We start from the raw sequence: 27,573 nt of genomic DNA, 5'->3' as shown, positions 1-27,573 counted from the left end.
CTGACTTGTGTTGGTGGCTAATGATTCCAGGGTTTGAGTCAGTTCTTTAGGGTTAACTCATGGTAGGCAAAGCCACCCTAGGGGGGCCACTAGTTCTAATGCCACTCCAGTTCCTGTCAGAATTAATCCTATTGCTCATTCATTTCTGGTATTCCTCAGTCTTACAGGGTTTTATATGGTGACCCCCGGAAGGCCAAAGGGTGGCCAACATACACTCACCCCTGTTCCAAGTTTTTGATATACAAAGGAAAGCTACTCCTAAAAGAACAGGAGGTCCCCTGGGGAGTTAGGAGTGGTTATGGGATGTGACTTCTTCCCACTTATGACCACAAATGAAAACGAACCCATCTGGGGTGCAAGAGAGGCCCTATGAGGTGTGATGCCTATCTTTTGCCACTAAGTTGGGTCTGTAGAGATACAAGATATCTACCCCCATTCCAATGGGGGGGACCAAACAACCCTGGTAGGGTTTTCTGGGTTTTGTTTGTTTTTTGCTTTTTGACAGTTGGCAGAGCTAGCTGAGGCTTTATCTTGAAAAAACAAAACAAAACAAAACAATGGAATTGTTTTGTGGTTGGAGGCATGGGCAAGGGAGTTACCCCGAACAAGTGGGCTGTGGAGAAGGGCTGAGCCTCAAGTGGGTCTCCTGCAATTTCCTGCACAGCGGCCTCCCCCACAAGCTCTGGGGCAGCTGCAGGAGGGGGTAGGCTGGGAGGGACTGCCATAGTTGTTCGCTTGGGCAGTCCCTCCCAGGACATCAGCGGACTCGGACACCAGCTCCCCAGCCGTGGTCCTGGAGGAGCTGGTGTGGCTGAAGGAGCTGAAATCCCTGCCAGAGTCAAGGCTGGAGCCCAGGCCGTAGCTGAGGCCAGGGTTTGTGAGGCCCCCAGGGGCCGAGCTCAGCTGTCTACTCAAGCAGCTGTGGCGCCAGGTCCTGCTTGGCCTGCTACAGGGCGGCCTCCAGCTCCACCAGCTCCCCACGCTGCTCAGCATCTGCGATGGCCTCTGAGGCCCTCAATCTCAGCATGGACCCCGCTGATGTTGCAGATCATCTCAGAGTTCTCCATCTTCCTGCGACGCAGGTCATCCCCGTGCTTCCCAGCCAGTGTCTGCAACTCCTCATCCTTGACCTGGTGCACTCTTAGCCTTGCGCGGCCGCAGTGGGCGATCTCCTCGTACTGGGCCTTGACCTCCGCGATGATGCCATCCACGTCCAGGGAGCGGCTGCTGTCCATGGACAGCACCACAGACCTGTCCAAGATCTGGGACTGCAGCTCCCAGATCTCTTCTTCACACAGCTCTCCGGGGAAGTTAATCTTGTCAGTCAGCCCTTCCAGGTGAGACTCCAGTGCTGCCTTGTTCATGTAAGCTCCATCCACATCCTTCTCAATGAAGGCAAATTCATTCCCCATCTCTGTCTGCTCGTTGATCTCATCCTGGTACTTATCCTTGAAGTCTTCCAGCAGCCCCTGTGTGTTGCCAAGCTCTGCCTCCAGCTTCAGCTTCTCCTGGCCCAGTGTCCAGCTGCTGCCCAAGGTTGTGGATGTGGCTCTCGAACACGCTGTCCATGTTGCTCCCAGCTGTCTTCTGCTGCTGCAGGAGGCTCCACTTAGTCTCCAGCATTTGTTCTGCTGCTCCAGGAACTGCACCTTGTCGATGAAGGAGGCAAACTTGTTGAGGGTCTTGATCTGCTCCTTCTCCTGGGTGTGCACAGCCTGGATGTTGGGGTCCAGGTCCAGCTTAAGGGGGCTCAGCAGACTCTGGTTCACCATGATGGCTGTGTCGCCCACCCCCACCCCATACCACTGCCCCACCATAGCCACCACCCAGACTCATGCTGGTGCCTAGGCCACTCCAGAAGCTGCTGCTGCTGCCCACTCGGGAGAAGCTCAAGGAGCTGATGTGGGCACCGGGACCGCTGGTGTAGGAGCGGCTACTGAAGGCCCAGAGGCCAGAGATGGATGCCTTGTAGGGCTTCTGGGTCACCGTGATGGACACAATGGAGGCAGGAGTGGAGGTAGGCAGGCCGAACCAGATGTAGATTCAAGGAGTGGAGAAGCTGCCTGTAGGTTAGCCCTTGTTTTCCAGAAGGGGGCGGTAATCCCACCTTCCCAGATTAGGCAGTTGTTTTTTTCTCTGTATGTTCCGATCTGGGAGAAGGCACTGTATATGGTCTCCTTGATCACAAGTGGAATCTTATTTATCTTGCTATGGCCTTGGGAACTTGGCAACTAGAGTTGGGTCACAGCATTGCGGGGAAGCTTCCACTTTTGTGTCATTAACACAACAGTGGGTGCAAAAGATAGAATCATTAGTGCCCTAGAGATCTAGATACATGCCTTGATAGAATCATTAGTGCCCTGCAGATCTAGACACACACCTTCCCAGGTCCAGGCAGTAGTGGTGGGGGGTTTCAGGTAGAATCCATCAAGTGCGCGAGAGAAAGTTCCACCTAATGGTCGGGGTCTGGGTACTTTGAGATTGCTATGGATGGTGAAGAGGGCCAGGGAGTTAGCCATGAGAGTTTTTGGATTGGCCAGAAGGTGAAATTCTCTATCCTGGGGATGTTGATGGCAAATCCAGCAACCATGAAGATGATTTCCTAAAGCTATAATTTTTGAAATATTTACTATAAAGTTTTGTTCCCACTTACATGGGATTAGGTTAATTGGGAGAGCAAACAGGATTAATGGTGGCACGTGGTATCCACTTGGGCCTTAGAGTGGCCTCTACACCCAACAAGGACAAAAGAGATGTTTCCTGGCAGGAAGTAGTTGCCCAAAGCGACAGAAAAGAAGTATTACAATCAGGAAGAAGAGAAAAACATTCCCACCCACAGCGTCACGTTACCACTTATGGCTGAATATTGATTTTTTTAAATAGGTAGCAGAGGTCCTCCAAAGGTTCACAGATGTGGGTCGTGGTATCCTGCTTTTGTGCCTGTGACTCATAAGAAACAGGTTTAATCCTAGACAGGTGTACCCAACAAGTTATTCCCTGGAGTTTAGCAGCAGAGGGGATACTCAACAACACCTGACAGGGGCTCTGTCATTTCGGTTGTAATTGATCCTCGGGGGAATCTTTCTTTCCAAGTTTTTATTAAGACTAAGCCTCCTGGCCGGGTGCGGTGGCTCACGCCTGTAATCCCAGCGCTTTGGGAGGCCAAGGCTGGCGGATCACGAGGTCAGGAGATGGAGACCATCCTAGCTAACACGGTGAAACCCCGTCTCTACTAAAAACACAAAAAATTAGCTGGGCGTGGTGGCGGGCGCCTGTAGTCCCAGCTACTCGGGAGGCTGAGGCAGGAGAATGGCGTGAACCTGGCAGGCAGAGCTTGCAGTGAGCCGAGATCGCGCCACTGCACGCCAGCCTGAGCGACAGAGCAAGACTCTGTCTCAAAAAAAAAAAAAAAAAAAAAAAGACTAAGCCTTCTGGTTGAATGGTGGAGTCAATTTCTTCTCTTGTGAGATGAGCCAATATTGTATTTCCATATGCTTGGAGGATTCAACCTGGCCTAAGTTGATAATATGAGTGAGCATTCTATGTGCCTCTTCATCAAACAAGAGGTCTAAAATTAAAAAGAGCCTCTCATAAGTCATTTCAAATGTGCTAAGCTTTAAGGCTCCTCTTGGAGCTGTCCTCATGTGCAGAGAAGCTAGGGTAGGAGAGAAACCCAGCCCTCTGAGATCTCCTGACAGGATTTTGCTACTGTCCTTTTATTTTTTATTTTATTTATTTTATTTTATTTTAATTTTATTTTATTTTATTTTTATTTTATTTTATTTATTTTTTGAGACGGAGTCTGGCTCTGTTGCCCAGGCTGGAGTGCAGTGGCGCAATCTCGGCTCACTGCAAGCTCCGCCTCCCGGGTTCATGCCATTCTGCTGCCTCAGCCTCCTGAGTAGCTAGGACTACAGGTGCCCGCCACTATGCCCGGCTAAATTTTTGTATTTTTAGTAGAGACGGGGTTTCACTGTGTTAGCCAGGATGGTGTTGATCTCCTGACCTCGTGATCCACCTGCCTCGGCCTCCCAAAGTGCTGGGATTACAGGCTTGAGCCACCATGCCTGGCCTTTTTATTTTATTTTTATTTTTTGAGATAGAGTCTCGCTCTGTTGCCCAGGCTAGAGTGCAGTGGCGCTATCTCAGCTCACTGCAACCTCTGCCTCCCGGGTTCAAGCGATTCTCCTGCCTCAGCCTCCCAAGTAACTGGGATTACAGGCACCCGCCACCATGCCTGGCTAATTTTTGTATTTTTAGTAGAGACGGGGTTTTGCCATGTTGCCCAGGCTGGTCTCAAACTCCTGACCTCAGGTGATCCACCCACCTCGGCCTCCCAAAGTGCTGGGATTACAGGAGCGAGCCACTGCACCTGGCCTGCTCATGTCCTTTTAAAAACATGGTTGGGGCCAGGCGTGGTGGCTCACGCCTGTAATCCCAGCACTTTGGGAGGCCAAGGCAGGCAGATCACGAGGTCAGGAGATCGAGACCATCCTGGCTAACACGGTGAAACCCTGTCTCTACTAAAAATACAAAAAAAAAAATTAGCCAGGCGTTGTGGCAGGCACCTGTAGTCCCAGCTACTCGGGAGGCTGAGGCAGGAGAATTGCTTGAACCTGGGAGGCAGAGGTTGCAGTGAGCCGAGATCTTACCATTGCACTCCAACTTGGCTAACAGAGTGAGATTCCGTCTCAAAAATGAATAAATAAATATAAAAAACCAGCTGGGCATGGTGGTGGGTGCCTGTAATCCCAGCTACTCAGGAGGCTGAGGCAGGAGAATGCTTGAGCCCAGGAGATGGAGGTTGCAGTGAGCCGAGTTCGTGCCACTGCACTCCAGCCTGGCTGACAGAGTGGACTCTGTCTCAAAAAAAAAAAAAAAAGGAAAGGAAAAAAATGCATATTTCCTAGCTTTGTCCACTGGAAATATCTAGAAACAAAGGCTAACCCAGTAGCAATGAATACATCTAGTATCAGATCGGATTACTAAATATCATTTCCCACTGAAGGGAACCAGGGATCTTTGGAGAGATGTATAATTCCAAGTCTGGGGCAGGAAATGTACAAGATGAGCCAGGAACATCTTGTGGTACTGGAAAACAAAGATATGTATAAAAGATCACTAGGGTCACATCAAAAGATTCAAGAGATAACTTGAAGACTGGCAAAAGATGGGGAAATTTGCACCTCAATAAGATAACCACAATTATGTGAAACATAAAACTGTTAATCCATTATTATTTTTACTTATACTTATTTATTTATTTAATATTTATTTAACATTTTTAAAAGGTCACCATTGGAATATGCTAGGGCAACAAATCATTATTTTAAGAACTGGAAAATAAAAGGATCTTTTTTGAGATGCAGTCTCGCTCTGTCACCCAGGCTGGAGTGCAGTGGCTCCATCTCAGCTCACTGCAACCTCCATCTCCTGAGTTCAAGCAATTCTCCTGCCTCAGCCTCCTGAGTAGCTGGGATTACAGGCATGCGCCACCACGCCCGGCTAATTTTTGTATTTTTTAGTAGAGACAAGGTTTCACTGTTTTGGCCAGGCTGGTCTCGAACTCCTGACCTCAAGTGATCCACCCACCTCAGCTTCCCAAAGTGCTGGGATTACGGGCGTGAGCCACTGTGCCCAGCCTAATTATTTTGTCTTTCTTATCCTCACTGTACCAACAGGCAACCAAATGATGATGGGGAGAGTTTTTCTTTATAGACCTATTTCAGCTAGTAAATGAAGAAGAAATGGGAGGACTTAGAATATCAGTTTTAGGCTGGACACCATGCCTCACACCCGTGATCCCAGCACTTTGGGAACCCAAGGGAGGGGAGCAGATCACTTGAGGTCAGGAGTTGGAGACCAGCCTAGCCAACATGGTAAAACCCCGTCTCTACTAAAAATACAAACATTAGCCTGGTGTGGTGGCAGGCGCCTGTAATCCCAGCTACTCGGGAGGCCGAGGCAGGAGAATTGCTTGAACTTGGGAGACAAAGGTTGACCTGAGTGAGCCGAGATCACGCCACTGCACTCCAGCCTGGGTTACCAGGTGAGACTCTGTCCCGAAAATATCTATGTGTGTGTGTGTGTGTGTGTGTGTGCGCGCGTTTTAACCTCTAATGAATTAAAGGATCTAGGCAATGATCATCTATGGCTGCTAACCTCACAAAAAGAGGGAAAAACACAAAACCACCCATGAAGTAGTCTTGCCCCCTCCCCTCCCCAAAGAATCAAATTAAGCTTCTAGATGGAATTACAGAAAATACAGGTATAGATTACCTTGACACTATAGGAATGCAATTACTAATATCCAGACTATGGGAAACTTGCAAAACCGAAAACATAAAAATAAAAAATAAGACCCAACATCTACTCCCAATTTTTAAAAGCTCTTAGTAGTACAGCTTTAATGAGACGTATATAACAAGTCAAAAGGCAGTTTCATGATTATTGGTGAAACAGCAGAAGCACTCTCATGAAAGTTTCAGGAAAAAGACAATGTTGTCCTCTGATACCAGTAACATTTGAGAGACTGTTCTGCAAGTACTGGCCAAGGCAATTAGAAAAGAAAACAAATTACAAGGTGTAATGAAAACAAAAAGAAGATGTAATGATGAGGTAAAATTATCATTATTTGAAAGAGAGGTGACTAATTCTGGGGATCTTAAGAAAATAAAATAAAAATCATTAGGAACAAAATAATTCAGTCGATATCTAGTTTAAAAATGGATTTATAAAAACCAACAGGTCTGCTATAGACAAGGGGTCTGAAAACTATGGCCTGTGGTTCAAATCTAACCCCTTGTCTCTTTTTGCAAAGATTTACTGGAACACAACAACGCTCATTCATTTATGTATTATCTATGGTTGCTTTCATGCTATAACGGTGAAGTTGAGTAGCGGCGACAGAAGCCATAAAGTCCACAAAACCTAAAATATTTACTATTTGACCCCTTACAGAAAAAGTTTGCCAACCCCTGCTACAAATTTAAAAAAAAAAAATCAGTCAGAAAATAAAATGAAAAAAATAAAAGCCCCAATTTTGGTTTGTAGAGAAAGGGTCTCCCTCCGTAACCCAGGCTGGTGTGCAGTGGTGCAATCGTGACTCAAACGGCAGCCTCAAACTCCTGGGCTTAAGTGATCTTCCCATCTTAGCTTCTTGAGTAGCTGGGACTACAGGCACATGCCACTGTGCCCCACTCATGTTTAAAAAAATGTTTTCTCTGTAGGAACGGAGTCTTGCTATGTTTCCCAGGCTGGTCTCAAACTCCTGGCCTCAAGCAATCCTCCCCTATCTTGGCCTCCTAAAGCACTGGAATTACAGGTGTGAAGCATCATGCCCAGCCCCTCAGTTCTTAACAGAAACAATTATTAATATAAGCTAGGAAGAAATAAACTTTACAATATGTATTAATAACTATTATATGTGAAAAAAACCTCACAACTGTACAGATATCCAAGGAGATGTGAATAAATGGAATTATGTCTTTCCTGATAGAAAACTAAAGCAAGCCTTTTTCTAAATTAATCTGCCACTCTAGTCAAAGACCAACAGGAATACATCTGCAGTTGAACAAACTGGGTATATTACTCCTGCACTCTGGGGAATTTCAGTAAGAGGGTGCTAGAAAGGACTTAAAGGAGGATTTGTGCCCATGTTCAGTGATTTCAGTCAGGGTTTAGGGAAGCCAGGCTGCTCTCTGGCTTGGATGCTGTCAGAGGTGGGGGTATGTTTATGACAAACTATCTTAATGAATCCTGCCCAGAAGGAGAGAAGATTAGTTGGAGGTTAATGCTGTAATTGGTAAGGAAACAACAGTCACTCTCTTATGGGAGAAAGAGGGATGTTTCATGCCTTTTGTGGTTTGGACAGTGTTCACCTTTGCCAGCGTTCAGATGTGACGATGTAGTAGTTCTGTTTCTGTCTTGCTCCCTCATGGTCACAGAGTGACCTTGTCCGATGCTGATGTTCTCTGAAATTGTTTATGTTCAACAGAATACAAAGACCAGCTCCCAGATGTCCAGGGATGTATAAATTCAATGCAATTTAAATCTAAATTTCCAGTTTTGTGTTTGTTTTATGTGAGAACTTGAAAAAATATATCTAAGTTGGGTGTCTGAGCAAATAAACATTAGAGAAGATATGAGAAACCAAAGAGAGAGAATTGTGAAATCTAAAAGACTGAAAAATGTTGATAAATTTGGCTACAAAAACTTAGTCTTTGTCCTGGAGGCAGTGGCTCACGCCTGTAATTCCAGCGTGATTTGGGAGGCCAAGGCGGGCAGATCACTTGAGTTCAGGAGTTCAAGACCAGCCTGGGCAACATGGCGAAACTCCGCCTCTACCAAAAATACAAAAATTAGCTGCGTGGTGGCGCAGGCCTGTGGTTCCAGCTGCACCAGAGGCTGAGGTTGGGGGATGGATTAAGCCTGGGAGGTCGAGGCTGCAGTGAGCCAATCAAACCACCGCACTCCAGCCTAGGCGAGTGAGACCTTGTCTAAAAAACCAAACAACAACAAAAATAAGTCTTTGTCCAGCAAAAATCACCTTTACACAGGTTTGCAAGACAGACCACAGATAAAACAGTTTCAATGCTTTTGAGAAAAGGGTTGATGTCCCTAATAAACTAAAAATGAATAACCTACCTACTAATCAATATAAAAAGAGTACTTTTCAGAATCCTTTTAGATTTTTACAACGACATGTGCCATTAAAAACAATAAAAAAAACCCGGCTGGGCGCGGTGTCTCACGCCTGTAATCCAAGCACTTCAGGAGGCCGAGGCTGGAGGATCACCTGAGGTCAAGACTTTGAGACCAGCCTGGCCAACATGGCGAAACCCCGTCTCTACTAAAAATACAAAAATTAGGTGGGCGTGGTGGTGCGCGCCTGTAATCCCAGCTACTCCGGAGGCTGAAGCAGGAGAATCGCTTGAACCCGGGAGGCAGAGGTTGCAGTGAGCTGAGATCGTGCCACTGCAGTCCAGCCTGGGCGACAAAACGAGATTGTATCTAAAAAAAATAATAATAATAATTAAAAGAATGAAAGAGGGAAGGAAGGAAAGGAAAGGAAGGGAAGGGAAGGGAGAAAGGAAGGGAGGGAGGGAGGGGGGAAGGGGGGAGGGGGGAGTGGGGAGGGAGGAAGGAGGGGAGGGAGGGAAGGAAGGAAGGAAAAAAGCAAAACAAAACTGGAAAACTCTAGGACTTGGACCCAGGCAAAGTGTTAGGGGTAAGGGGACTACACTTCCCGTGAAGCTCCGCGGCGGCTTCCCGTGAGGCTCCGCGGAGGCTTCCTGAGAGGCCCTGAGCGCTTTCCGCGCCAGCTTTAGCGTCAGCTCGCGAGCCCTGGCGTCGCGTAGGAGCGAGGATGGAGAGCGGCGACGAGGCGGCCATCGAGAGGCACCGCGTCCACTTGCGCTCCGCTACATTGCGCGACGCCGTCGCCGCCACACTACACCTGCTGCCCTGCGAGATCGCGTTGGACGGGCCCGCCCCAGTGGGGCGCTTCTTCACCCCCGCCATCCGCCAGGGCCCCGAAGGTGAGCGCCGCGGCCTGACTACGGCTCCCGGCAGCCCCCGCGCCGGCCCGCGCGCTCCTCATCGCCTGGGCTCCTGGGGATCGTGTTCCGTCCGGAGGTGGCGGGAGGGCAGCTCCGGGCTCGCCCCTAGGGGCTCCTGCCTGAGGCCCTTTGCGCCTCCCGCTCCAGGACTCGAAGTGTCGTTTCGGGGCCGCTGTCTACGGGGAGAGGAGGTGGCGGTGCCGCCTGGCCTCGTGGGATACGTGATGGTGACGGAAGAGAAGGAAGTGTCGATGGGGAAGCCAGACCTCTTGCGGGATTCCGGGACTGACGACCAAGCAGAGGAGCCGCTGGAGCGGGACTTCGTGAGCAAAAGGATAGGGTTGAAAGGGGGTGCGGGCGGGAGCTGTAGTCCCGATGCCGAGCCAGGCCCCTTCCCCAGGATCGCTTCATTGGAGCCACTGCCAACTTCAGCCGCTTCACCCTGTGGGGTCTGGAGACCATCCCTGGCCCGGATGCCAAAGTGCGTGGGGCCTTAACTTGGCCCAGCCTTGCAGCAGCGGTGAGTAGACGAGGAGCTCCGTCTTGCCCCCGGGTGGATGGGCTGGGGAGCACAATTGGGCAGACGGAGCCTGGAGGATTCTACTGGGCAGTGCGTGGGAAGCGTAGCTCCCTGACCACTCTCCCTAGCATGTCTAGAAGGGGTTATTCTCAACAGCTGGGTCCTTCCTCGGGTATGGGGGCCAGCCTGCCGCCCTGTCTTACAAGTCGAACAGTAGAGGCGACTCCTGTTGCAGATTCACGCACAGGTGCCCGAGGACTGAGAACCAGAGCTTGAAATTCAAAGCTGCGATCCCTTCACAGCAGTAAACCAGCTCTTTGGAACCACTGATTCCATCACCCCAATAAAGGAGCTCTTCACAGCACCTGTGAGTCTGGGCGCCTTAGAGCCCCTAAGCCAGCATGGGCCCCTTTCCCCCACCCCTCAAGGACTTTGCATGGCTCTGGCATATAGAAACAATTTATTGCCAGGGGCAATATGGGTAAGAGAAGCCAGAATTTTTTGCAGCCAGCACCCACCCCACCCCCAACTTCTACTTTACAAAAGAAATTTTTACAATCACCAGCCCTCTGTACAGAGCTCCCCCACCCCCCATCTCACTGTACACAGCTGCCTGGCTCCCTTTGGTCCCTGGTTCAGAGCAGGCCTGGGCCTGTGGCCAGCTGACCTTGGAGGTGGCCTGAGCCCTGAGCTCGCCTTGCTGCCAGGCACCAATGGGCCCCTGCCAGGCCTGTCCCCTCCTTTTGGAGCTGTCCTCAGCGCCATCTCCCTTAGAGTGCTTTGTGGGAGCTACAGTGGGGGCGGGGTGGGCTATCAGCCCCAGTCCTGCTGCCGTCTTGGTACTGCAGTGGGCAGTGCCTGGTCACCACTTCCCCCTCTTGCTCCAGTCCTTGGGAGTGAAGTGCAGACACTTGGAGTCAATCCGCAGGAGCCGCTTGAGCATGGCCCGCTCATGGCCATCCACGATGTCCTCTGACAGTGTGAGGATGTACTGGCCCTGGGCAGAGGAGATGGGTTCAGCAGGTGGTCAGCCCACAGGGGCCTGCACTCTACATCCCACACACCTGTCTCCCCTGCCTGCCTCCCTACCTTGTAGTAGTTGATGAGATTGAGGTACTGCAGAGTGGAGATGACATCCTCCTTCTTGATGCTGGTGATTTCACTAATCTCACTGTGGGAGAGCAAAGGTCAGGTTCCCTGAGGACCTTCATCTGTCCCCAGGAGCCCCAAGAGTGAGTGAGAAAGCCCAGGAACAGACAGGCCATGCCATGTACCCCCAGGTAGGCAGCGCCAGGCTCACTTGATGGTGATCTGTGGCCTCTCCCCGCTCTCCGACTTCAGCCCCATCAGGATCTCCAGGATGGTCTGGGACCAGTAGCTTCGATAGGATAGGAGGCCAAGGTCTGAGAGGGGCTTCTCAGGGGTCCCTGTTTTCCCTTCCACTTTGGAGAGTTCATAGCCTAAAGCAATGGAGCAGGAGAGGGTAAGAGGTCACAGATGAACATAAGCAACATTTGAAAACACAGGTCGCCAAGGCAGGTTGCCTAGTTCCCATCATGGCCCTGCCACTTGGCAGTTCTGTGCCCTCCGCTTCTCTGTGCCTCAGTTCCCTCAGGAAGAACTGAGTATTCACTCTTCCCCTGTGTGCTGAGCACAGTGGAGGGCATGAGGGCACGGAGAGGAGCAGCTGCAGTCAACCATGAGGGTGATCAGAGGCCAGTGAAGGCTTATGGGCCGGGGATGCAGAGAAAATGGCTCAAAGCTGCCTCCAATTTTCCTTTGCCATCCCAGGCTCCATGTCTGGGCATGTAAGGAAGTGGAGACAGATTCCTGTCTCTAATCCAGACCTGAGAATGCTTCAATTCTCAAAGTCCTCCTAGCTGGGATCTTGGGAGTGTCAGCTGCTGTTAAGACCTGAGTGGCCTGACTGGGTGGTTGTGAGGATGCAAGGAGAAAAGGTGCACCAAGGTGCCTCCCAAGTCGGGGAGACCATTCCTGGGAGCCAGGTGACTGACCCCCACCGTGGGTATTTCCCTCCAACTAGTGCTGATAGCTGGGCACTGGGAGGAAGTCCCAAGTGAGATTCTCAGACCCTGCACAGCCCTGAGTGGCTTCACATCTCTTGGTCAGTGTCTTCATTCTCCCCAGTCAGGGACCTGGGATGTTTGTTACTTCTAGAAGCCCTTCCTCACCCTCAGAATGGACCTTAGCCCCTTGCTGGTCCTACCCACATCCCGTCTCCATTGCTGTCTGAGCTCCAAGACTGAGTTTCTTCAAGGATCCATTTGTGCTACCAGGCTGAGAAGTTCTGAGAATGTGACCCCATCTGCGCATCATTTAACCAATAAAATGTCTCAAATGGACCATAACCTTGATCAGGTAAAGCCTCTGTGTCTTCACCAGGCCAACAGCTAGAACTTCCTCGTTTCTCAGGTCAGAGCTTGGTTATTCCAAGTGAGTGGTGAGACAGACAGAATGGGAGGTGATGGGGAATAAGAGGCTGGGAAGGAGAAGGGGCTTCAGGGTTGAGGAGGGCACTGAAGAGCCCATGTGTGATGAAGGTCAGAGTCCCTTCTGGCTTTAAGAGACTGACCACTGGACACAAGGAGCAAGGGACAAATCCATGCTTACGTCTATCTGTTGACAGCATTTTGGACACCTGCCTGCAAGGCTCAGGGGACAACTGCGGACATTAACCACTGGTCCTTGCCCAAGGACTTGTATCATGGCACACGTTACCAGATACATGAGCACCAGCGGCTCACTAACCTTCTGCCTGTGGCCCCAGGCAGGAGCATGTAAATCAGATTCGGGGAAAGCTAAGTGGCACTTAGAACCCTGGCTAAGGAGCAAACTGTGGGGCTGAGAACCTACCCCAGATAAGCAGGGCAGTCAGCCTGGATGGAGAGAACCCCGAGAGAGTGCCACTGTTATTACTGGCTGGCTCCCCTAGAGGCTGGGCTGCACAGCCAGGGTTGAGAATCATGGTAGCCCGGCACATCTGCCCGTGAGGCACCGATCATGGGTGCACTACCCCCTGGCCGCAGCACACATACTCACTGAACTCGATCAGCAGCTTGCCGTAGCCCCGGCGCTGGTAGGGAGGCAGGGTTAGGATGCAGGCCACATTGTAGTCTTCTGTTGATTCTTTCTCCTGGAAAAGGTGCAGGTGAGTGTCAGAGAAGGGACCTGGCTCAGGACAGGGCACAGGGACAGCCTGGGCAGGCACTGACCTTGGAGAAGTAGCCCACGATGTGGAAGCCCTTACAGTCATACTCTGTCATGACGTAGAAGAGGAAAGGGTCTGTGTCATAGTACAGTGTCTTATGGTCAAGGAAACACTTGGCCAAAAGACACAGGTTCTGGGAATAACTCTGCAAGAGAAAAGGCTTGTCACCACTCTAGGTATCCCGCCTTGAGCCTGGCCAGTGGTTCAGGGTCAACCAGGAACCAGGAACAGTGGTTCGTGCTATGCCCGAGGCTGATAGGTAATGAGTGTTCTTCCCTGGCTGGGCCTGACCCACTCCACCAGCCCACAGCTTAGGCAGGGCTGCTTCTCAGTGTTGAAAAGCCTGTGTGCCAGATGTGTGATGGTATCTTAAGTGCCTCCCTGCTCAGTCGGGCAAGTTTCCCGCCTTGCTCCGCACACCTCCATCTAAGCCTGGCCAGGAGAGACCACTGCCCTTTAATGTTTTCAACAGCAGTCAACAAACTAATGTGTCCAAAGTCAGACTCTGACCACGGCTCCTTAGAGAAGGTCTCTCCCTATCTGACAGTCTTGAGAGTCTAGCTGTTAAAACACCTAGCATTCTACATCCACAGTCACACCTCCTGGGAACTGACCTGCTACTCTACAACAGAGTTAAGGAGTTCTGGAATTTAACAAAATAACTGCCTTAGGGGTTACCCCAGCAAAATTATGAATCCTGCTGCTTTATTTCTGCACACGATTTCTCCTGCATTTCAGGCATTGTGTTTTGTTTTTGTTTTTTTTTTTGAGACAGGGTCTCACTCCTGTCACCCAGGCTGGAGTGCAGTGGTGCAATCATGAATCACTGCAGCCTTGACTTCCCAGGCTCAGGTGATTCTCCCAACTCAGCCTCTGAGTACCTGGGGGTTTCTCCATGTTGCCCAGGCTGGTCTCGAAATTCTGGGCACAAGTGATTGGCCCACCTCGGCCTCCCAAAGTGCTGGGGTTATAGGTATGAGCCACTGTGCCCAGCCAGAAATTGCTTATTATTATTTTTTTTAGACAGAGTCTCGCTGTCTCCCAGGCTGAAGTACAGTGGCACAATCTTGGCTCACTGCAAGCTCTGCCTCCTGGGTTCATGCCATTCTCCTGCCTCAGCCTCCCGAGTAGCTGGGACTACAGGTGCCCGCCACCACGCCCAGCTAATTTTTTGTATTTTTTAGTAGAGATGGGGTTTTACCGTGTTAGCCAGGATGGTCTCGATCTCCTGACCTTGTGATCAGCCCGCCTCAGCCTCCCAAAGTGCTGGGATTACAGACATGAGCCACCACGCCCAGCAATTGCTTTTTTTTTTTTTTTTTGAGACGGAGTCTTGCTCTGTCACCCAGGCTGGAGTGCAGTGGCGCGATCTCGGCTCACTGCAAGCTCCGCCTCCCGGGTTCACACCATTCTCCTGCCTCAGCCTCTCCGAATAGCTGGGACTACAGGCGCCCGCCACTGCGCCTGGCTAATTTTTGTATTTTTTTTAGTAGAGACGGGGTTTCACCGTGGTCTTGATCTCCTGACCTCATGATCCGCCCGCCTCGGCCTCCCAAAGTGCTGGGATTACAAGCGTGAGCCACCAGCAATTGCTTTTTAACTGCCTGCTGCTACGTACGGCCACTTGGATGCCCAGGTCCATGTTAATAATTACAGAATAGTGGTTAACACAGCATCTTCATCACCTGAGCTCTGTCTCATGTAAGAGCCTTCCCTCATCCTCCCTTTTCTGCCTCCCAGCCAGAATGATCTTTGCCTTTCACAAAGACCATCTTTGTGCATCCATGCCTACTCAGAACACCACTGTGAGAAATTCCCTCAGTCACTTTGTCATCCACCAAGGCTCAAAGGTAACCCTCTACGAAGCTCTGCTGACCACCTCCTTTGGGTGCTGCTAACCTACCCTCTGTTTCATGACACTTAGGACACTGGGAGCTAGAGGTCATTGGTATGTCTGTCTCTCCCATGGACTAAGCTGTCAGAGAACAGAGACTGTCTCATTCCTGGCTACCTGCACCTGCCACACAGCAGGAACTCAATAAAAATGGACTGAACTGATCTGCTGGCTTGACTGGTCAGTGTTTACCTGAGCAAGAAGCTGTCATTTGATTCACCCCAGCACCCCACTGCCTCTCAGACACTAACCTTGTTCTTACGTCCATCAATCTCAAAGAAGGAGATGGTGCCCTTTCGGTAAATCTCATTGCCTGGAGGATGTCGTAGGTCGCACTTGGTCTGGGGAAGAGAGGAGGATCAGGAACAAGGGCAACGTGGAGAGTGCTGGGAAGGCAGCCTCCCTGGACCCCTCATACCAAGTGACGCTGAAGACACTTGAGGCTACGGCCGTACTTGAGGCAGAACTCGCACAGGTAGAGGACAGGCAATGTGGTGAGTTCCTGTGGGTACGGGGAGAAGTACCACGGCTTAAGGCGGTGCCGGCCGAGCTCAATGCACTCAATGTTCTTCATCCGGGTGACGATGTCGTCGTGGCTTCGGTCAGACACCAGGCTGCCAGTCATGCGTGGTGCTGACGGTATTCCATCTGAGCTGTCCTGGGAGTCCTGCCCAGGGCCAGTGGAAAATACCAGGTTATAAGAGAGAGCTCAGCAGGACACCATAGCTCACAGCCCTTTGACAGGTTTCCTTCAAGCCTAACAGCAACTCTATGGGGGAGGTACCATGATCCCCAATTTCCAGATAAAAAACCTGAAACCCTAAGGGATTGATGATGTGGAAAAGATCACCCAATGACCCTGTTTTTGAGATGCAGTCTCACTCTGTCGCCCAGGCTGGAGGGCAGTGGCGCGATCTTGGCTCACTGCAACCTCCACCTCCGGGGTTCAAGCAATTATCCTGCCTTAGCTTTCTGAGTAGCTGGGATTACAGGTGCCCGCCACCACGCCTGGCTAATTTTTGCATTTTTAGTAGAGACAAGGTTCCACCATGTTGCCCAGGCTGGTCTCGAACTCCTGACCTCAGGTGATCCGCCCACCTTGGTTGGCCTCCCAAGGTGCTGGGATTACAGGTATGAGCCATGGTGCCCGACCCCAATGACTCATTTGAACTATGTTCTGCCTGGCTCCTAATCCCAGCAACACTAGCCCTGTCTACCAACCCTTCTTTATTTTTAAACTCATCACTAAATAACTCTCCACCCTGCCTGCATCCCTTCCTTTTCACCCAGCTCCCTTCTGCTGCTCCCCAGACCCACCTCATCAGTGCCCAAACAATTCGATTTTCGCTTCCGTCCTGGCTGGGCTGCCACTGCCCTACGGGCTGCTCCATTCTGCCGGGATAGTAGGTAAAGAAGGGATGGCTGTGAAATGAGCCTGAAAGAGGCCACCAGAGGGTAGAAGAGAGGAAGGGAACAAGAGATGATTTGGGGAACTCACCTGGGGAAAAACCGAGGCCGGGGCTGTCTCGCTGGGCACTGGAGTTGCTGGTGAAACCACCTCCACCTTCCGTTTCTGCAGAGAGAAACCAACAAAGGTGGGTCAGAAGGTAGAGAAGGTGGGACCTGAGAAGAAAGCAAGGTCCCTGGAATTGCTGAGGGTACCGTTGAGCGGTGGTTGGGCTGCAGGCAGGAGCTGGAGGAGAGCGGCTGGTCAGGCTCGCCACCGGGAATGGCCTCCCGCTCCTTGGGCAGGTTGAAGCGGAGTGTGATCTGGACCGGGATTGGCAAGGTCTTCCCGCTGGCCTGGGCCGAGGCCGGCTGTAGAGATAGGTCCAGGGTCTTCCTCTGGGGCGGGGATGGCAGTGGGATGGGGAAGGGGAAGAGGGATCCCTCACCTCAAAATTATCAAACCCCACCCTCGCCTTCTGAAGGACACAGGACTAGCTACTGGACTCTGGGAGCTACATGTGCAATTTGGCCCCCATCCTTTGCAAGATGAAGTCAGGGTGAGAGGGAGCCGCCTCCTGCCCATCCAGGAGCCCCTAATGCCAACAGATAAGAGAAATAGGAGGCAGGAGAGAAGAGGTGAAGTGGGGGACCTACTCACCACCTCTCTCTCTGGAGAGCCGGGACGGGACCCAGGAAGTCCGTTCTTGGTGGGGGTCTTGGCCTCTTTCTTGGGGAACTGGATCTTCTTTAGGTCCAGCCGCTCGTGCGTCACCCATTCATCCAGACGTTTGTTGACTGTAGCAGTGGGGATGGCTCAGGACAGAATGCCAAAGGCTGTCCCCCAACCCTACCCTGATGCCCCACCTCAGGACCAGAACTCACAGTCAATGTAATGGACGTAGAAAAGCTTTCGGCCACTGATGTCCTTCACGCTCAGGATCTCGGCCAGGGCTATGGGAATAGCATAAGCAGGGGCCTTAGACGGGCTAGGCTATGAGACTCCACCCTTCCACGACCTGAACTCCACCCCCAGGCCGGATCCCTAAGCTCCGGCACTTAGGTCTCTCCTAAGCCTCCTTCAGTCACAAGTGCCACCCCTTTCCAGGCCCCGCCCTGTACCTCTCGGAGCAGCTAAGAGCCACGCCCCTTCATCAGAGTATCTGCTCCCCGCCCGCCCCATAATTCCAGAGGCCCCTCCCCATCCCGGGGGTTCCGTTGACTCCCTCCCGCCCCTCGCCCTCAGGTTCCTTAGCCCCGCCCCCCAACGTCACTCACGCCACTCATCTTCGTTGTCCTGGTTCCGCCGCAGCACGGGTAGGCGGCAGCCCTCGATTATCTCCCCCTGGGGAGACAGCGCGGCGCCAGGGTCGGCTACTGGGGGGCCTCGGGCTCTACCCACCTCCCCTGGCTCCCTCCGCCCCGCCCCGGGCACCGGACTCACCACCTCCGCCATCTTCCCTCCCTCCACTGCCACTTCCGGCCCCTCTGGGATACGTCACTTCCGGAACCGAGCCCCCTGTGGGCCTGGGCCTCACGGAGCCCCTGTAGAGGGGGACCTTTGAGAGACACCGCGACCCAGCTGCAAGGGGCAAGACTGCCCCTGTGACTTGGGGGAAAACGGAGTGTTACAAGCCTCAGGCCAAGCCCTAGGTGGAAACCCCACAACGTGCACGGCGATTGGGGAACTACTGAGTCCGTCACGTGACGCCCACCGGGGTCGACGCTGGTCACGTGAATGCGGAGCGGGTCACGTGGCAATACCGTTTGGGCTTTGACGGAGGGCAGTCCTCGGGCGTCTCCTTGTGGCGGCGGGAGGTATTGCCGGGAGTCAACTGCGCGCCAGAGGCTGGAGAAAGAAGTGGGCTTAGAGGGGCTCGAAGGCTCCCCAAAGCCTGTGGACTTCATTCCGTAGGCAAGAGGACTCAGGGAAGATTCCTAGCTTTATTTTGTATGTTAGGCTTTTTAAAATTTTTTATTTATTTAATTAATTAATTTATTTATTTATTTATTTTTGAGACGGAGTCTCGCTCTGTCGCCAGGCTGGAGTGCAGTGGCGTCATGTCGGCTCACTGCAAGCTCCGCCTTCCGGGTTCACGCCATTCTCCTGCCTCAGCCTCCCAAGTAGCTGGGACTACAGGCGCCCGCCACCACGCCCGGCTAATTTTTTGTATTTTTAGTAGAGACAGGGTTTCACTGTGTTAGCCAGGATGGTCTCGATCTCCGAACCTCGTGATCCGCCCACCTCGGCCTCCCAAAGTGGCGGGATTACAGGCTTGAGCCACCGCGCCCGGCCTGTGGGGGTCTCTTTTCATTTTTACTCCTCAGCCAGGGTGGGGGGTGGTGGGGGCTGGGACATGTGCTCTTCCGGGGGACACCCCAACTCCTCTGCTCCTTTCTACAATCTCTGCTGTTCCTCTCTTCCCCTTTCCTCATCCTTTCATAATCGCCTTGGTGGGCAGTGGCAAGGTGACTGGCTCAATATCTGAGCATTTATTCTTCCGAATCTTTTTGGGTTTTGGGGAGTTTTTGTTTTGTTCTGTTTTTTAGACAGCATCTCACTCTATCTCCCAGGCTGGAGTGCAGTGGTGTGATCACGGCTCACTACAGCCTCAACCTTTGGGGCTCATGATCCTCCCCGCTCAGCCTCCCAAGTAGCTGGGACCACAGGTCCATGCCACCACACCTGGCTAATCTTTGTATTTTTGGTGGAGACAGAGTTTGGCCATGCTTGCCTAGGCTGGTCGGAACTCCTGGCCTCAAGCCATCCACCCGCCTCAGCCTCCCAAAGTGCCGAGATTACAGGCGTGAGCCACTGTGCCAGCCCATATCTATTGTTTATGACACTGAAACCGGCATCGTGAGTTCTTTTGTTCTACTGTGTCCTGAGTCAGGGACTGGAGTGGGAGGGTCACAGGACAACAGGAAATGTGTGTGTGTGTCTGTGTGTGTGTGTGTGACCTGTGATATGATCTCACACTGTGTTCTCCTGTTCAGATGTCTGTTAGAATCAGGTTAAGGGGAGTGAGGGAGGGTGGAAGTCTTGGGGGGAATAGTGCTGATGCTTGATTTTGGACCCTAGCAGGGCTGGAGAGAGATTTTGGAGGTAAAAGAGGCCCGAGATAGGGGGAGAGTGTGAGAGTGGGGAGGAAGATGTCTTGAGAATAGGTAAGCCAGATTTCAGGCTGGAGAAGGCAGAATGGGAGTTTGGTCAGAAATGCCCATGGGCGCTGGCTAGAGGAGGCAGCAGACAGGGAGGGAGCTCCAGAGTTTGGGAGGAGGTGGGGAGGCCAGTGGATTGGGCCTGTCTTGCTGTCTGCTTATTTAGTGTTTGGTGATGGGGAAGCAGGATTTTTTTTTTTTTTTCCTTTTTACTAGAATTTGGCCAGATTAAGTTCTAGGACTGCCCTGGACATATGACCTCTCCAAACCCTGGGATCAGCCAAGACTTCTTATGTAGGGTCACCCCAGCCAGCCCCATGGCCCTGTTCTTCATGTGGCTGCCTTATCTGGGACCACATTTCCAATGGGTCTCCGATCTAGAAAGCTGGAATGATCCAGAGAGGCTCTAGATCAAGGGGGTGGGGCATGTCTCTGCCAACATGGGACTTAATTACTGTCTCTTTAAAATGTCAGCTCCACCAGGCCTTGTGACTTCTTCTTGTCCACTCCTCTATCCTGGGCACATTGTGGACACACAGTAAATATCTGCTGAGTGAATGAGCCAAAATCTGAGGGGATTCCCTAGGGTGGGAAGGAGCCATGTGTCTTTTCTACAGCCTCAAAGGGCAGAAGGCTGACCATCCCATGGAAGCTAAAGGGGGATAGATTTGACCCTACATCACAAAGGGCCTTGACCAGCCAGAGCTGTTGAGAGCATCCTGTCACCTGAGCTGACCATGCTGGGGCCAAGGGTGGACCTGGAATGACATTATGGAAAATGGCTTGCTTCAAGCAGACCTGAAGGGTCCCTGAGAGTCCTTGCAGCCACTGTGTCCAGAACTAGGCTTCTCGGTCCCATTGTGGTAGGTAATGGCAATTGAGATGGCAGCTCTCAGCCAAGAGCAGTGGCTCACACCTGTAATCCCAACACTTTGGGAGGCCAAGGTGGGAGGATCACTTGAGTCCAGGAGTTCAGGACCAGCCTGGGCAACATGGTAAAAACCCCCATCTCTACAAAAAATACAAAAATTAGCCAGGGGTAGTGGTGTGGGCCTGTAGTCCCAGCTACCCGGGAGGCCGAGGTGGGAGGATCGCTTGAGCCCAGGATTTCAGGATCAGCCTGGGCAACATAGCCATTCCCCGTCTCCATTTTTTTTTTTAATGTGAAGAAGAGAGAGAGAGATGGCAGTCAGACAGATATAGGTTTAAATCCTGGGTCCTCCATTAATCTGTGTGATTTGGGCATGTTACTCAATGTCTCTAAACCTGTTACCTCGTCTACAATGTGAAGATACTAATGGTATCACCTCAAAGGCTGGCTGTAAGCATTAGATTCAAATAATAACCTTTTTTTTTTCCTTGAGTCCGAGTCTTGCTCTGTAACCCAAGCTGGAGTGCAGTGGCTTGCTGCAACCTCAAACTCCTGGGCTCAAGCGATCTTCCCACCTCAGCTTCCCGAGTAGCTGGGACCACAGATGTGCACCACCATGCCCAGCTCTTTTATGGGTTTGTTTGTTTTTGTATAAACAGGTTCTCAGTTTGTTGCCCCGGCTGGTCTTAAACTCCTGACCTGAAGCAATCCTACTGCTGCAACCTCCAAAGCGCTGGGATTACAGGCATCACCAACTGCACTCAGCCTCAAACAATAGCCTATTATTTAGAGCAACATCTATTTTAGATCAACATCTGGCACACGGCCTAGATTCAATAAACATTGGCTATTGTTACCATGCTGGAGATGGGCCAGAGGGGGCTGGTTCCTAGGGCCCAGTGAACCAGGACGGACCACATGTAAACAAACTCGTTGGCAGACAGAAAGGTGCATGAGTGCTTCTTTAGATACCCAAAGTGCACTTTTCTAGTATGATACAATTTTTTTAAGAGACAGGGTCTTGCTATGTTGCCCAGGCTGGAGTACTGTGGCTGCTCACAGGCACGGTCCCACTACTGATCAGCTCAGGAGTTTGGATCCACTCCTTTCCAACTTGGACAGGTTCACCCCTCTTAGGCAACGTGGTGGTCCTGCTCCCGGAAGGTCACCCTGTTGAAGCTGAACTTGCTGCAGACACCCAATGGGCATAGTGCACTGTCGCCTAGAACTCCAGGGCTAAAGCAAGCCTCCCGCCTCAGGCTTCCCAGTAGCTAGAACTGTAGACATATGCCACCATAGGGGTGTGCCTAGCAATTTCATACAATTTGGATTCATGTACTTCCAAATAATCATGGGGAGTGGGGAGCAATATCCAGAGATGCAAAAGGTGGTGTTTTTAAAAGAGCTACAGAAACAGATACTAAATCCATAACTGGTACTGATGTTTCTCATTTGTGTTAAATACAAAATGACAGAAATCTTGATTCTAAGTCGCTTATGCACACAGAAAGGCTTCAGGCCTAGTTTCTTCCCTCTTAGAACAAACATCTCCAACAAAAAAGCTATCTAGGGCTGGGCACAGTGGCTCAGGCCTGTAATCTCAGCACTTTGGGAGGCTGAGGCGGGCAGATCACTTGAGGTTAGGAGGTCCAGACCAGCCTGGCCAACATGGTGAAACCCCATCTCTACTAAAAATACATAAATGAGCCAGGCGTGGTGGCGCACACCTGTAATCCCAGCTACTAGGGTGGCTGAGGCAAGAGAATCGCGTGAACCCAGGCTGCGGAGGTGTCAGTGAGCCAAGATCACACCACTGCACTCCAGCCTGGGCAGCAGAGCAAGACTCTGTCTCAAATAAAAAAAAAAAAAGAAAAGAAAGCTCTCTAGATTGTGCTACTGACAATACTTACATTGTTTTATTAACCTAAACTCTGTGTTAAACTGGATCATTTGTGGAAATAATAAGTACATCAATAATGACAATAAACTTTCAGGGTTTTTTATCATTTTATTTTTTGAGACAGAGTCTCATTCTGTCACCTAGGCTGGGGTGCACTGGCACAATCACAGCTCACTGGAGCCCCAACTTCCCAGGCTCAAGTGATTCTCCCACCTCAGCCTCCTGAATAGCTGGGATTACAGCTGCATGCCACCAAGCCTAGTTAATTTTTTTTTTTTTAGAGTTGGGGTTTCACTATGTTACCCAGGCTGGTATCAAACTCCTGGACTCAAACTGTCTTCCTGCCTCAGTCTCCCAAAACAGTGCTGTGATTTTAACCAAGTATTCCCATTTTTCTTAGAAAAAGAATAAGTTACTATTTTTTTTCTTCTTTTCTCTTCTTTTCCCTTTTCTCCATTTCTCCTATTCGCCACTTCCTAATTAACCAATACAATTATAACCTTTCAGCTCCCCTTCACCAGACACTCCCCACAGGGCAAGTTCATCTAACCATGTGCTTAGAGGCTCCAGGGCAGAACACTCTCCCACCAAGCGACTGTCTCAGAGATAATAGTCAATTTGCAACCCAAAGTATGCCCACTATGAAACTCTCTCCCACCAGGAGGTTGCCTCAAAAGACAACAGTCCGTCTACGACCTCAAGTATGCCCACTACAAGACTGTCTCCCACCTGGAAAGTCTTTGGCCACTTTTACAACCCATGAAGGTGCCAGCAGTTACCAACTTGACTGCCCAGTAGATAAGGCACCAAAGGGAGTCAGCAGATCCCCCACCTGCTTGCTTCCTCTCGCATGTGCCATGCATGCCAGCATGCCAGCCTCCCCCACATTAAAAGCACCCACTTTCTGCTCCAAAGCCAAAGCAGTGCCCTTAAGGCAGGAAGCTGGTACTTCTTCCCCTAAGTTAGCTTTGGAATAAAAAGTCTCTTTCTTTATACCAGACCTTACTCTCATTAACTGGACTCTGCAAGCAGCAAGCGACTGAACCTGCATTTCAGTTACAATTTTGGTGACCCACATGGGGAAGTGCTGCCTGCTCTAGGTGACTCCGAGCTGGATAGCCCAGTTATGCTCCTGGGTGAGGCATGGGGTCACCTGTGAGTGCCAGCTGCTCATAGCTAGCGGACCCCATGACAGGAACATCATGGAACTTCCCGGCAGCTGCCAAAAATGCTTTTGTTTTTGGAGGAGCCTTTCTTTCACCTCCCGGCATGACATCTGCCACCTTCAGTGTTTCACTGGTACAAAGCGCAAGTGACCTCTGAAGAAGACAGCAAACTTTGGAACTGGGTGACTTATTTGGAGTGCACCTGACTACCCTCTTCCTCTTTTTTTTTTTTTTTTTTTTTTTTTTGAGATGGAGTCTTGCTCTGTCTCCCAGGCTGGAGTGCAGTGGATTGATCTCAGCTCACTGCAACCTTCGCCTGCCGGGTTCACGCCATTCTCCTGCCTCAGCCTCCTGAGTAGCTGGGACTACAGGTGCCCACTACTGCGCCTGGCTAATTTTTTGTATTTTTAGTAGAGACAGGGTTTCACCGTGTTAGCCAGGATGGTCTTGATCTTCTGAACTCGTGATCCACCCGCCTCAGCCTCCCAAAGTGCTGGGATTACAGGCGTGAGCCACCGCGCCCGGCCCACCCTCTGCCTCTTTTGGGGTGTCACTGGGGGCCCTGCTCTGCTTAAGATGTGGCTGCTATTGACACCATTTGAGCATTTTATGCATTTATATTTGTTTGTGCATGTGCAACCATAAGAGCTTTGCTTAGCTCAAACTCAGCTGCCCATGGAGGCATTTGGATCTGAGGAGGGGGATTCAGGACCTCACCCAGCCCCTCAATTGGAGACTCATTGGGAAGCACACTGTTTGCAAATGTGAATGTATGACTGTGTGTGGGCTCTGGCCCTTTTCTTGACTCTTTACCTTCAATTTCACCCTCCTGACTATCCAGGAGAGCTGCCCACATGGGCTACTGAGACTTTCCCTCATGGAAGACAAACAAGAATGGTGGGTTTTTTTTTGTTTTTTATTTTTTTGCGACAGAGTCTTACTCTGTCATCCAGGCTGGAATGCAGTGGCACGATTTCGGCACGCTGCAACCTCTATCTCCCAGATTCAAGCGATTCTTCTGTCTCAGCCTCCCAAGTAGCTGGGATTACAGGCATGCACCACCATGCCTGGCTAATTTTTGTATTTTTAGTAGAAACGGGGACTCACCATGTTGGCCAGGCTGGTCTCGAACTCCTGACCTCAGGTGATCTGCCCACCTCGGCATCCCAAAGTGCTGTGATTACAGGCGTGAGCCACTGTACCCAGCCTCATCTATTTATTGATATTACTATTTAGCCACTTCCCAGCAGTGTGACTGCTGTAACAAGAACAGGACTCAATTTCTAAAGGTAATAAAATAACAAGGCCATCATAGACAGAACATTGGGAACACTCCTTATAGGGAAATGGATTTCTTTTCCAGCCAGGTGCCAGGTAGCATTCCTGAACACCTGCCTCCTGGTCCCGAACAGAGGCACATCTTCGCTCATCTCAGCCCTGGGGTTGGGGGGCAGTGGTATTCTGGACGGCCATCTCCCTGCCCCTCCCCGCACCACCTGACCTTCTCAGTTCATCTGGATAAACCTGCTGTGCTTCCTGTCCAGGAAGTGAGAAGTGAGGTGCTCGCGAAAGGCTGAGCCAAAGTCTAGTAACTGTGGTGGCTGGAAGGATCATGAGTTTCCTTTTGGTCACTTTACCTTTCTTTCTTCCTCTCCTTTCTCGTGCCCCACTTGTGAATCCGGCTCCTATGCAGAGGCCTGCCAGGTTGGCTTTCTCTGTCTTCTTTTCTGCCTGCTTTACATTTGCTGTTACTAAGCTGCTGGTGCTGAGATAAGACTCATTGTTTGCGGACTAGCTAGAATGTGAACACCGGAAACGAATTTGAAACTGAAGGAAAAATGAGCAAAAGAGGTGTTTTAAAAAACCAAACCGCCATAGAGGCTGCTTTACCCAAAATTTTTTTTAATTTTTTTTTTTTTTTTTTTTTTTTTGAGACACAGTCTGGCTGTGTCACCAGGCTGGAGGGCAGCGGTGTGATCTCAGCTCACTGCAATCTCCACCTCCCGGGTTCAAGCGATTCTTCTGCCTCAGCCTTCTGAGTAGCTGGGACTATAGGTACATGCCACCACACCCAGTTAATTTTTGTATTTTTAGTAGAGACGGGGTTTCACCATATTGGCCAGGCTGGTTTCGAACTCCTGACCTTGTGATCCACCCACCTCGGCCTCCCAAATGGCCCGGATTACAGGCGTGAGCCACCATGCCTGGCCTACCCAAATTTTAGTTCATAGCTTTCATTGGATTATATACTGGGGCGAACAAAGTTTAGCCATATAAACATTCCAATTTCATGAAAGAATAGTGTGGATTCAGCTATCTTTTATAAAGTGGTGAGTCTGGATTTTTTTTTTAACAAATGAGACTAATTTGTTATTACTAGTTCAATGAAAACAGCTAAATCTTCTGAGTTATCAACAGAATGCCTATGCGTTTGACTTTAAGGTTCTTAAACACCCAGTGCTCACAGCCTTTAAAAATGGTTAACAGGGAAATAATTTTAAATAATGACCACCTTTGTGTAATATCTTAGTTTTCAGAAGTAATATAAATAAAGGATTAAAAATGGGAAAATTGGGTACATACAAATGAGATACATTCTTGTAAGTAAACTTTTGTATAATTTAAAATCTTAAAATCATGTTGGATGCTTATCGGATGTCTATGTCATTTCCAATTAAGAAAGGGTTATCGTATGGAAAACGTTCCAAAAGTTGTTGAATGGTTCTCATCTATAAAATGCTAATATCTGATAGGCAGTTCAGGATTCTTGCTTCCCAAGTTTATATAAAATGTGCCAAAGAAGATGTGTTCTTAGCCAGGCGCGGTGGCTCACGCCTGTAATCCCAGCACTTTGGGAGGCCAAGGCGGGTGGATCATGAGGTCAAGAGGTCGAGACCATCCTGGCCAACATGGTGAAACCCCGTCTCTACTAAAGATACAAAAATTAGCTGGGTGTGATGGCGCGTGCCTGTAGTCCCAGCCACTCGAGAGGCTGAGGCAGGAGAATCACTTGAACCCAGGAGGCGGAGATTGCAGTGAGCCCGGATCACGCCACTGCACTCCAGCCTGGGCACAGAGTGAGACTCCGTCTAAAAAACAAAAAAGTGTTCTTATTGAGAAAAAGTAATTTTGTCTAATTCAAAAGTTATCTAAAAGCTCATTCAGGCTGGGTGCCGGGCCTCATGCCTGTAATCCCAAAACTTTGGGAGGCTGAGGCGGGAGGATCACTTGAACCTGGGAGTTCGAGGCTGCACTGAGCCATGTTGCATCACTGCACTCCAGCCTGGGCAACAGAGCAAGACCCTGTCTCAAAAAAAAAAAAAACTACTTCAAACTATGGACTTGGAAAGGTTATTACATGCATGTAACCTTCTGTATTGCTTTTAAACCGCTTGTGCTGTTAAGTTACAGGGCTTTGATTCTTGGGTCTGAAAAGGGCACATGATAATGTCATGTTCAGCCTTAATTCATTTGAGGAGTTAAAATCCTTCGCAAGCTCACCGGTGACTGCTCTAGGCTCCTTCTGGGAAGAACAATGGTGTCTCCCCCATGCTGCAGCTCAGTAGTTAAGGTTCACCCTTTCACAATGGCAGCCTGGGTCCAATTCATGACTTAGGGAATGAGTGTTTTCTGGTTTGTTATTTGTTGACCGTTGCCATTTATTGATTCATTTTCCCTCCGTGGACAGATTCTGATTTCCTGTCTTGAAATTTTTCTTTCTCTCAGCTACCTCTGGGGCAACTCTAGATTGTGTAAAAAACGCTTACCACAGCCGGGCGCAGTGGCTCACGCCTGTAATCCTAGCACTTTGGGAGGCCGAGGCAG

The 27,573-nt window shown here is 50.4% G+C and overlaps 2 protein-coding genes and 1 pseudogene across 10 annotated transcripts; 1 reads left to right on the top strand and 2 right to left on the bottom strand.

Annotated features, from left to right (window-relative positions):
• Window positions 1–907: 907 nt before the first annotated feature.
• Window positions 908–2,040, bottom strand: LOC100579984 (annotated as a pseudogene).
• Window positions 2,041–9,188: 7,148 nt separating this feature from the next.
• On the top strand, window positions 9,189–12,449 carry RNASEH2C (ribonuclease H2 subunit C). Of its 2 annotated transcripts, XM_003274200.4 has the most exons (4): window positions 9,189–9,539; window positions 9,708–9,883; window positions 9,961–10,080; window positions 10,316–12,449. In XM_003274200.4, the coding sequence occupies exons 1-4, from the start codon at window positions 9,368–9,370 to the stop codon at window positions 10,340–10,342; spliced, it is 495 nt and encodes a 164-aa protein (XP_003274248.1). In that variant the 5' UTR covers window positions 9,189–9,367; the 3' UTR covers window positions 10,343–12,449. The 2 variants fall into 2 exon arrangements, with proteins under 2 accessions (XP_003274248.1, XP_012353920.1); XM_012498466.2 differs by having other exon boundaries at window positions 9,314–9,883; window positions 10,316–10,444.
• KAT5 (lysine acetyltransferase 5) lies at window positions 10,524–18,355 on the bottom strand. 8 transcript variants are annotated; one of them, XM_030811218.1, is made up of 14 exons: window positions 18,094–18,355; window positions 17,928–17,994; window positions 17,535–17,603; window positions 17,311–17,447; window positions 16,866–17,021; window positions 16,702–16,776; window positions 16,521–16,595; window positions 15,622–15,870; window positions 15,455–15,544; window positions 13,314–13,454; window positions 13,141–13,234; window positions 11,381–11,540; window positions 11,170–11,251; window positions 10,524–11,077 (listed from the first exon to the last, which is right to left on the bottom strand). In XM_030811218.1, exons 1-14 carry the CDS (start codon window positions 18,103–18,105, stop codon window positions 10,943–10,945), a joined length of 1,542 nt encoding a protein of 513 aa, XP_030667078.1. In that variant the 5' UTR covers window positions 18,106–18,355; the 3' UTR covers window positions 10,524–10,942. The 8 variants fall into 8 exon arrangements, with proteins under 8 accessions (XP_030667078.1, XP_030667075.1, XP_030667082.1 ...); XM_030811215.1 differs by having other exon boundaries at window positions 10,524–11,251; XM_030811222.1 differs by lacking the exon at window positions 16,866–17,021.
• Window positions 18,356–27,573: the final 9,218 nt, after the last annotated feature.

This window comes from Nomascus leucogenys, chromosome 4 (assembly GCF_006542625.1).
Source record: "Nomascus leucogenys isolate Asia chromosome 4, Asia_NLE_v1, whole genome shotgun sequence".
Classification (NCBI taxonomy): Eukaryota; Metazoa; Chordata; class Mammalia; order Primates; family Hylobatidae; genus Nomascus; species Nomascus leucogenys.
This window is presented reverse-complemented; position numbering and strand designations above follow the sequence as displayed.

Coding starts and splice junctions, on each gene's coding strand:
- KAT5 (XM_030811214.1), bottom strand. CDS start 18,105: ATGGCGGAGGTGGTGAGTCCGGTGCCCGGGGCGGGGCGGAGGGAGCCA. Junction 15,545..15,621: donor AGTGTCTTCAGCGTCACTTG/GTATGAGGGGTC, acceptor TCTCTTCCCCAG/ACCAAGTGCGACCTACGACA. Junction 13,235..13,313: donor TCGTGGGCTACTTCTCCAAG/GTCAGTGCCTGC, acceptor CACCTTTTCCAG/GAGAAAGAATCAACAGAAGA.
- RNASEH2C (XM_012498466.2), top strand. CDS start 9,368: ATGGAGAGCGGCGACGAGGCGGCCATCGAGAGGCACCGCGTCCACTTG. Junction 9,884..9,960: donor AGCCGCTGGAGCGGGACTTC/GTGAGCAAAAGG, acceptor CCCCTTCCCCAG/GATCGCTTCATTGGAGCCAC. Junction 10,081..10,315: donor GGCCCAGCCTTGCAGCAGCG/GTGAGTAGACGA, acceptor CTCCTGTTGCAG/ATTCACGCACAGGTGCCCGA.